Source organism: Misgurnus anguillicaudatus, chromosome 13, assembly GCF_027580225.2.
Source record: "Misgurnus anguillicaudatus chromosome 13, ASM2758022v2, whole genome shotgun sequence".
Lineage (NCBI taxonomy): Eukaryota > Metazoa > Chordata > Actinopteri > Cypriniformes > Cobitidae > Misgurnus > Misgurnus anguillicaudatus.
Genome location: NC_073349.2, coordinates 27330196 through 27341233, shown reverse-complemented (window position 1 = coordinate 27341233; position 11038 = coordinate 27330196). Strand labels below are relative to the sequence as shown.

At 36.7% G+C, this 11038-nt stretch overlaps 1 protein-coding gene across 1 annotated transcript; it reads left to right on the top strand.

The window, feature by feature from the left end:
• The first annotated feature begins 2022 nt into the window (after window positions 1-2022).
• On the top strand, window positions 2023-10838 carry cd40 (CD40 molecule, TNF receptor superfamily member 5). Its single transcript, XM_073875518.1, is given in 8 exon segments — window positions 2023-2173; window positions 5990-6074; window positions 6487-6609; window positions 6779-7193; window positions 7307-7365; window positions 7865-7966; window positions 9674-9693; window positions 9805-10838. Coding segments are annotated over 8 exon segments (1056 nt in total). The 5' UTR covers window positions 2023-2143; the 3' UTR covers window positions 10027-10838.
• The last annotated feature ends 200 nt before the right edge of the window (window positions 10839-11038 follow it).

The window sequence follows — 11038 nt, the reverse complement described above, 5'->3', positions numbered from 1 at the left end:
ATCTTGTTGAATCAACGCCACGTAGAATTAAGGCAGTTCTGAAGGCGAAAGGGGGTCAAACACAGTATTAGTACGGTGTTCCTAATAATCCTTTAGGTGAGTGTATCTGATGAAATGAGAAAGTTACAAGCAAAAACATGTGAATAAGCTGCATTTTCATTTTCACACCTTCCATTGACATCCATATATAACTTTTTCCTCGGATTTCTAATATTAAAAATATTATATCTTTCTTAATCCTCAATGGATTTTTACAATCCAGGCATCTTTGTAAATGGGAATGTCTGCTCTGTCTATTTATGTAATAAATGTTAAGCTTTGGGGTTTTTAAAAATTTTTTTATAATACCTACAAACATAATATTGGTTGTCTTTACGTGGCCTTTCAATACCAAAGCAACAATATTCATGTGTAGCTGTCAGTTCACACTTGTTTAAAAATAGCAAAGATGTGACGAAGTGACAAAGAAGAAATGATTTCCTGTTTCGTTTGATTTTATTAACTGAGTTACATAGACATTCAGCATTGATGACAGCTTATATGAGTGTACAGTCTGACTTTGACATACATAGGCCTCAAATAATAATAATAATAATCCACATAAATCTATGCATGTCTTTGCATTGGATAACTGAATTTCCAACCACTATGTATGCAGAGTAACCACAGATGTAATGTAATTCATCACATTAACTATGAGTATGTTCTGCTTATTTTAACAGCCAGAAAGTGTACAAATTCTTTTGTCCCTTATTTTGAACTAAATATTTAAATTTCTATCATTTTAAACCATATAGCAAGCTTTTAGCTTGAAATGTGTAATGGGGTCCAAAGTAACCTACATTTACCCTACACATTTATGTGTGTTCCCTGAGATCAGACCTTTGACATTTTGTGCTGCTAATGCTCTACCAGCTAAGCCAATGAAGTTACAGTGTAGTGTTTTAAAACACCTGACTTCCACTAAAAAATGGCTAAAGATGTATTAAAATCTGACCCCTGTTTTCTCTGAACAGTTTCTCGTGGGACTCAAGGGTATTTTCAAGAGGATGTTTAATTACTGTATTACACGCCTCAAATAATTGTTATATGAGGAAGTGAGAGAATGTCTTTTTCAGCCTTATTCAGATCAGCACAGACATTGCTGGGATTTTGATTAGGTCACTGGTCAGAGAGAATTTCTTTCCTGTCCTTTCCCAGTAAAACAACTTCCTTAAAATGTGGGAAAGTACCTGCTGCTTCTAGGATATAAGCCTGGAAATTTTATCGCTTCATGAGGGAGAGCCCTGCAGCAGGAGTGGGATTTACCTGTGGCTAGTGTAGACGTAGATGGAATTGTATGTATTTATGCATTTATTTATTTATTAGCTATTTTAATTATTTTCTATTCTCCTGTGCAAACTATTCTGTCACACATAAGACTTTGATAGCTATGTTAATTTGTTCTTATTACTGTCAACTCAAAAATAAATCATATTAAAAGCATATAAGGGAATAAATCAAGGAAAGCCGATTCCAGATAAGAGACAAAAATGTTTTTGCCACAAATGACGTGTCTAAATAGTATAGTGTAAAGGTTACAAGGAAGTGAAAGTCAACTGCCATGGTAACGGGAAGTGGGAAGTTCTGGTAAGTTGAGATGCCAATTGTCATGGTGTGCGAATGACAGATTATCAACATGCAACACATTAGCACAAATAGCATTTAAAGTATAATCAAATAAAAAACAGTCAGGTCATATTATAATCCTCAATAGCTGACTATAGCCAAGCCACAATTAAGATTTAGCTACAAAAACATGGTAGTAAAGATGACAATTAATAAAATCCAGCCATTCTTCTGTAAATGTCCATAACATATGCTAAATAATTAACATGACAACTTTAAAACATTTACCGTAAACTATAAAATTATAAGATATAATCTTCCAGGAGCCAAAATACATAAATAAAAAATTATTTTTACTCATTTCTTGGAATAAAGCAGAAATGGTTACGTCACGTGTGGGCGTGTCTGGGAGAATTCCCTTTTACCCTACTAGTCTTATCAGAGGAGCCGTGTCTTCAAGAGACTCAGAGCTGCACTGTCGTTTGTTTTCAGTGTGTTGTGTCTGTGAGGTTATTTTCAAAGATCCGTTACCATCATGAGGATATTTTACACTCTTTGTATTGTGGTAAGTGACCGCTCGTGTCATTTCAATGCGTTTCGCTTTAAAACTGCTAATATTAATGTTCACGATGCTGTTCGTTACATTGTAACTTACATTGTAGTGTTTCTTCAGTATTGTTATTGTAACATTGTGTCGCTACTTGTGCAATATCTAGAACGTTCGGGGGCCATTAAAGAGATTTATGGAGTATTGTTGTTGATGCATTACTTTCACTTTCGTTTTGAATAAGTAGAATGGGAAGGAATATATACATACATACGGATCTAAATAAGTGGTATCAGTTATTTGCATTGTCAATTGTTGATCGTTGCATTGTGTGTTGTTGAATATTCGCTAAAAGAATGCGTTTATATGCTACAAAAACTGCTGTTCTGTGGTGGGGAGTGTCGGGTACTTTCCGTCTGCGCATGTCGTTTCAGTTTTGAGATCCCCCCGTGATCTGTTTGGGGTTTCAGACAGACACCACCCAGGCTCAGAAATGAAATACATTTAAATATGAGGCAGTTACTTTGTGACCGTCTAAACCTGTTTCAATTCCCATGATCTTAAAACGTTTTAATTATAAGGTGTTTGCTTAAATGTTTGTAGTTGTAGCATAAGCTGGTGAGCTGGTTTTAGCTGGTCTCCCAGCTAGCTGGTGTAGCAACCTGGTCTAGCTGTGTTTTGGTGACTTTTCTAGCTGGACTTAGCTGGTCATGCTGGAAGACCAGCTGACGCACCAGCTTTGCCAGGCCGGGAAGACCAACTTAAGCCAGCTACTGCTACCTTAAAGCAGCTATTTTTGTCCCTATACTGGAAAATCCAGCAAAGACCAGCATAAGCTGGTAGCTGGTTTAAGCTGGACCCCCCAGCCTGGCAAAGTTGGTCAAGCTGGTGGGTCAAGAAGACCAGCTTAAAAGATGACCAAAACACAGCTAGCTTGCTACCCCAGCAATACTAGCTAAAACCAAGCCGGGAGACCAGATAAAACCAGCTCACCAGCTTATGCTGGTCTTAGCTGGATTTTTCAGTAGAGTAGACAAACATAATTGTGCCAACATAAGATTTTGAAATGAATAATAAATGACAGCAGCCTATACAAGCTCAAAAAAAGGAAAGTCTTTCAATATTCTTTAAAAATCATCTCATAGATTTGAGATCTCAAGTTTGATAAAATCCAACTCTACTAAAAAATCCAGCAAAGATCAGCATAAGCTGGTAGCTGATTTTAGCTGGTTTAAGGTGGCAGTAGCTGGTTTAAGATGGTACCCCCAGCCTGGCAAAGCTGGTCAAGCTGGTTGGTCAGCTGGTCTTCCAGCCTGACCAGCTAAGTCCTGCTAGACCAACTTAAAAAGTGACCAAAACACAGCTAGACCAGCTTGCTACACCAGCAATACCAGCTAAAACCAAGCCATGAGACCAACCAGCTCATCAGCTTATGCTGGTCTTAGCTGGATTTTTAAGTAGAGTAGACAAACATAATTGTGCCAACATAAGATTTTGAAATGAATAATGAATGACAGCAGCCTATACAAGTTCAAAAAAAAAAAAGGAAAGTCTTTCAATATTCTTTAAAAGCATCTCATAGATTTAAGATCTCAAGTTTGATAAAATCCAAACCTACTGAAAAATCCAGCAAGGACCAGCATAGGCTGGTAGCTGATTTTAGCTTGTTTAAGGTCACAGTATCTGGTTTAAGATGGTACCCCCAGTGTGGCAAAGCTGGTCAAGCTGGTGGGTCAGCTGGTCTTCCAGCCTGACCAACTAAGTCCTGCTAGACCAACTTAAAAAGTGACCAAAACACAGCTAGACCAGCTTGCTACACCAGCAATACCAGCTAAAACCAAGCCGGGAGACCAGATAAAACCAGCTCACTAGCTTATGCTGGTCTTAGCTGGATTTTTCAGTAGAGTAGACAAACATAATTGTGCCAACATAAGATTTTGAAATGAATAATAAATGACAGCAGCCTATACAAGCTAAAAAAAGGAAAGTCTTTCAATATTCTTTAAAAATCATCTCATATTTGAGATCTCAAGTTTGATAAAATCCAAACCTACTGAAAAATCCAGCAAAGACCAGCATAAGCTGGTGGCTGATTTTAGCTTGTTTAAGGTGGCAGTAGCTGGTTTAAGATGGTACCCCCAGCCTAGCAAAGCTGGTCAAGCGGGTGGGTCAGCTGGTCTTCCAGCCTGACCAGCTAAGTCCTGCTAGACCAACTTAAAAAGTGACCAAAACACAGCTAGACCAGCTTGCTACACCAGCAATACCAGCTAAAACCAAGCCGGGAGACCAGATAAAACCAGCTCACCAGCTTATGCTGGTCTTAGCTGGATTTTTAAGTAGAGTAGACAAACATAATTGTGCCAACATAAGATTTTGAAATGAATAATAAATGACAGCAGCCTATACAAGCTAAAAAAAGGAAAGTCTTTCAATATTCTTTAAAAATCATCTCATATTTGAGATCTCAAGTTTGATAAAATCCAAACCTACTGAAAAATCCAGCAAAGACCAGCATAGGCTGGTAGCTGATTTTAGCTTGTTTAAGGTAGCAGTAGATGGTTTAAGATGGTACCCCCAGCCTGGCAAAGCTGGTCAAGCTGGTGGGTCAGCTGGTCTTCCAGCCTGACCAGCTAAGTCCTGCTAAACCAACTTAAAAAGTGACCAAAACACAGCTAGACCAGCTTGCTACACCAGCAATACCAGCTAAAACCAAGCCGGGAGACCAGATAAAACCAGCTCACCAGCTTATGCTGGTCTTAGTTGGATTTTTCAGTAGGGTAGACAAACATAATTGTGCCAACATAAGATTTTGAAATGAATAATGAATGACAGAAGCTTATATGAGCTCAAAAAAAAGTCTTTCAATATTCTTTAAAAATTATCTCATAGATTTCAGATCTCAAGTTTGATAAAATCCAAACCTACTGAAAAATCCAGCAAAGACCAGCATAAGCTGGTAGCTGATTTTAGCTTGTTTAAGGTGGCAGTAGCTGGTTTAAGATGGTACCCCCAGCCTGGCAAAGCTGGTCAAGCTGGTGGGTCAGCTTGTCTTTCAGCCTGACCAGCAAAGTCCTGCTAGACCAACTTAAAAAGTGACCAAAACACAGCTAGACCAGCTTGCTACACCAGCAATACCAGCTAAAACCAAGCCGGGAGACCAGATAAAACCAGCTCACCAGCTTATGCTGGTCTTAGCTGGATTTTTCAGTAGAGTAGACAAACATAATTGTGCCAACATAAGATTTTGAATTGAATAATAAATGACAGCAGCCTATACAAGCTCAAAAAAAGGAAAGTCTTTCAATATTCTTTAAAAATGATCTCATATTTGAGATCTCAAGTTTGATAAAATCCAAACCTACTGAAAAATCCAGCAAAGATCAGCATAAGCTGGTAGCTGATTTTAGCTTGTTTAAGGTGGCAGTAGCTGGTTTAAGATGGTACCCCCAGCCTGGCAAAGCTGGTCAAGCGGGTGGGTCAGCTGGTCTTCCAGCCTGACCAGCTAAGTCCTTAAAAAGTGACCAAAACACAGGTAGACCAGCTTGCTACACCAGCTAAAACCAGCTCACCAGCTTATGCTGGTCTTAGCTGGATTTTTCAGGAGAGAATAGATGCTTTATTATTATTATGAAATGTGGGGGGTAATAAAAAATAAGTTAGCGATTCCAAACTTTTTAAAAGTGTAATTTCATGACACTGGATTTTAGATTTGTATGTTAACATCCTTCAAATGTCTATGAAAATGTACAGATTAAGGTTATGAATGCTGGGATCTCCCATAAGAAAATAATGTTGTTTTCTTTAAATAATGTTCCTCCCTTTTACCCCTAACAGGTCACATTGTTTTACCTTGTGTGGTCTTGTGAAAAGGAAACACATTATGAGAAGGATGGCAAATGCTGCAAGAAATGTGGACCAGGTCTGTTTAATTTGTATGATAATGAAAGTATCTCCACAAATCTCACATAATTTGCTTTCAAGCAGAAAAGAAGAATATTACACTATATAATGTATATAGCATACACCGATTATCAATAACATTATGACTGCCTAATATTGTGTAGGTCCCACTTTTGCCACCAAAACAGGTCTGACTCATCAAGGCTTGGACTTTACTAGACCGTCTGTTGGTTCGGACCCACTCATCTAACCATCACAATTTGGCCCTTGTCAAAGTCGCTAAGACCCTTACGCTTGCATAATGTTATGGCTGATCAGTGTATATATAATGTATAGCTGCATCTGTAATTATATGCATTATTGGTGAATGTGAATATATATTGGATGTGATCCTGTACTGTTTGCATGCATTAACAATGAATGTGTTACAGGGAAGAGGATGTTGATGAATGATGACTGTATGGACCCGAGTTGTCAGGACTGTTCAGAAGGAGAATATCAGAGCGGATACACAAGTGAGACCAAATGCAAGCCCCAACCCAGCTGTGACACCAGTGAGTAAAACTATTATAAACAAATCTTGATTAATAAAAGTGTTGGTTATTTGTTCAAATAAATGTATCTTTAATTTTTTGACTGATCTGGATAATGTATTGAACAGATTATGTTTTGAAATTAAAACTCACTCTTTTATTTTATTTTTCTTGTTTTGCTTTTTAATAGATTTAAATTTTCTGCCACAAATCACTCCCACTCCCAAGGACAAACTTAGTGTATGCAAATGCAAACCTGGATACTTCTGTACCAAAGACGATGACTGCAGCGTTTGTAGGCCACACAAAGTCTGCAGCGCAGGACAGAAAATCCACAAAGCTGGTTTGTATACCTGCTGTCTAATCTAATGTATACCTTCATCTTTAAACATCTTTAAAATGCAAAATTTCTGGCCGGATGGGATCAGATGCCTTAAATGCTATCAGGCTATGTTAGCATTTTCCAAATCACAGACTCCACCTTTAATCTGTTTATTTCTCTGTTTTTTTACAGGTTCACCAGAAAGTGATACAGTTTGTGAAGACTGTCAAATCGGGACATTTAGCAACAACAATTCGGCCACCACCTGTGAAAAATGGACAACGTATGTGAAAGCTTACTCATATAATGCACCTTGTGTGCTTGTATATTTAAAAAAAAAATTATGAAGAGCATGCTCTTGTTTAAATAGCTGTGTTTTTCATTTTGCTTCTCTAGATGTGATTCTGGATATGTAGAGAAAACTCCAGGCACTTCAACATCAGACAGGATCTGTGGTGAGACCTTCAACTTATTTAATCACCAAAAAAAGTCATTATTAAAGTCAGTTAATATGTGAAAGAGTAAACGTGGTGTACAGTACAGAAGTGAAACCTGAGAACTTTACGTGGGTGCAGCCTAGTTCCTAAATTGGTGAACAAGAAGGACACCAGGGGCCTCATTTATAAAGCTTGCGTACCCACGCAAAGGTTGTGATCTATAAAAAACAACGGGCTTGCAGGGTGGGATCTGAGGATGATTCATGTACGCACACTTGCAGGTGATCTGTGACTTATACAGGAAACATTGCTTTGTTTTATAAGTCTTAATATTTTTGGCCTATGCCATTTTCGGCCTTTGTGCGTATGTAGACTTGTAGTAAGGATCCCACGGCCAGTTTTATATATGAGACCCCAGAAGACTATAAAATATCCAATATTTCATAATTTTGTCAGTATTGATGTTTTGATTTTAATATTAATGTAGATTCTGTTTGTTAAATGTTTTGTTTTTCAGAAAAGGGTACGCCCTCTGACAGAGCTGCCATTTTGGGAGCAGTTTTTGGAGTTCTGTTGCTGATAGTTACAGGAATTGTTATAATGTTTTTTCTCAAAAAGAGTAAGAAACCTAATTTATCTTAAGTACCAAAACATATTTTGCTTATGACAGCTCACAGGGTTCCCACGGGTCCTTGAAATCCCTGGAAGTTTTTGAAAATATACATACATAGATGGGTGATTCTCACGAAAACTTGGTTTTAAAAATGTCAAGCATGAAAATGTAAAAATTGCTTAAATTTACTTTTTTCCCACCAGACATTGAAAAACAAAGTCTGGAGTAAATGGGAACATTAATTTAAAAACTTTTACTTATCATTTAACACTTTTTGTAACATAATTTAAAAAATTAGTCCTAAAAAATCTTATTACCGCAACAGTCAGAAAACATCAACACTGACATATTTTCAAAATGACATGACAAACCTGAAAGAACATAATTTGGAGATTCTGCACATGCATTTAAAATCAAAGTATTATGCTTCTATTAATTAAATTAACATTTAATAAGCATCTGTTGCGGTAATGATAATCAAAATGTCGTGTAAGCATTCTGACAAGACAATATTTCAAATTAACTGTAAAAAAATGATCTTACCTGGTAGCCATCTTGAAGTAACTGGTCCATGTGCTTGGTCACTCAAAATCAAACTTTATTAAAATTCTGTATGTGTGCTTAAACTGTTCTCAAAAAGTGTTGCGGAGGATGAGAACATCAGGCATGGACACATAATTTTCCTAATTTTTCTTCATTATTATTATACATGAATATTCAGTAAATATTTTTTCTGTCATCTAAAGTAGTCTAGCAAAACATCCATTTATTTTTTTTCCTAATATGTTTGTGTTAATTTGATTAAATTACAACATAACGCATTTTCAAACAAAGCCGGACACATTGCGGTAATGAGAATTTCAGCAGAAAATGAGATAAAATTGAAATCACACATTGTGCAAGGTAGAACACAGTATTGTGTTAATTCTGATGCTTTTTAATGTTACTATATTACACATTTTAAAGCTAAAATCATTAGTGCCGTGGTGTTTCAATGGTTTCGTGAGAATCACCCAGATACAGGGCATTGAAAGTGCTTGGATCTATTTCATACAAAAAATTATTCCCTGTGTAGTGTAGGATAATATCATAAAGTTCTAGACTTTAAGCACGCGTGCTAAACGGTTTGTTTTAAATGCTTATATCTTCTGTATGCGAATGTTGATTCATACCAAAATGCTTTTTTGCATAGTTGTGTTTGACACCTGAAAACGTCTCGGGTTACGTATGTAACTATTGTTCACTGAGAAGGGAACGAGGCGCTGCGTCTCCCTTGTCATACTTCCTGCGTCCCTGTAAAACCGTCTTTGGCAATATTTCAGATAGCAATATACTTCCTGGCTCCCGCGTCACCCTGTCTTTGTTGTAAAGGCTCACCATTGAATTTGATATACACATTCAGATGCACTTACCCCTAAAGTGTCAACGCAGTGATGCAGTGCGAGTTCCCTCGAAAGGGAACTGTAACAGTGTATCTTAAAAGGTAACACGATGTAACCTTGCTCTCAATTGAAATGTGTCCCCACATCTAGTCCTTGAATTTTGAGGGTATTGGACCTGGAAAGTCCTTGAAAAGTCCTTGAATTTGAAGTTAGCTAAGGTGTGGGAACCATGAGCTCAGCTTTGATATTTTCTAAATAGGCGCACAATATTACGATTTTACAAAAACGACTTTAAGCATTTTTAACACTTGCCATTTTTGATCTGTTTCAGGAAAAATCAACTTGACATGGGTAAATATTTTCTTCTTTAAATGTTTCATGTCTTTTCCATCCAAATATAATGTTACACAAAGGCATCTACAGTTTATTGGTGTTGTGTTAAATAAATGCTTCTGTTTTAAGTTACAGAATAAACTTAAAAGAACTCAACTAAAAGAAGACCCTTCAGTAGCTGAGCCATTTAATGCACAGCAGCCTGAGGAAGATGTAGAAACCCCTGAACCTGTGAGCCCCACACCAAGTAACGTTACGGAAAACGGGAATGTTGTTGTGCAAGAGGATGGCAAACATTCGATTGTTTCAAGTACTGAAACACGCCCATTTTCAGAGAACAGCTACCTCTAAAATCTGCTCCCAGTATGCTACAATCAACATAAAGAGCATTACATTACAAGCCTGCTTTATTCTAAATGTAGTACAAATCTGCATGTCACAATATTCACTAACATTGCTTTTGGTTGTAAATCTTAAGTGTTAAAGCTGAAACAGTATCTTCGCAAACATACAGCCGTTACGGTACAACCAGCAACACTGTTATGAAATGCATGTAGACAAAATTACATGAAGCAGTGTTAATGTAGCTCAACTGGTGGAGCACGGCACTTAAAACACAAGGTTTAGGGTTTAACCCAGTAACAACAGTTGTATAATATATACAGTGAATGCATCTGTCTGGATCTGTCAAAATGTAAAATATGGGAGTAACACTAGTCAAGCGAGAAAAGGACAGATGCGTGCTAAAGAATGTTTATGGTTTTGTGCTTCCCAGAAAAACCCAGAAGAAATTTGACAAAAGCCTTTACTACAGTGCACATGGTTAACAATTGCTCCATGTCACAACAACATTAATGCAATGAAACAAAAACTACATAAAAAATCCATTTCAATACCAATGTTATTGTTTTTATGTTTTTGGCGTTTCATACTTGAAAATTATGAAGACTATGTGTAACTAGTTAAAGGTTTGCATATGTGTTTATTTTTATTTTGTAACTTTTTTATTGTTTATTTGCTGTAAGATAGATGTTGTATCGGCTGCCTATCTTTGTAGTATGTTCTGTAAATATTTTACTGTACATTATTATCTTTATTTGTTAGATGAACATGCTTTTGTTTTGGAAAAAAAATTACATAATAAATCAGTGATATGAAAACTTTCCTATGAGCCTGCTTCTTTGTTAATACGTGTCACCTGTAAAATAAACTATACTAGTCAAAATTTCAAAGGGGCCATGGCACAAGACTTTTTTAAGATTTCAAATAAACCTTTAGTGTCCCCAGAGCACATATGTGAAGTTTTAGCTCAAAATACCATATAAATTATTAATTATAGCATGTTAAAATTGCCACATTGTAG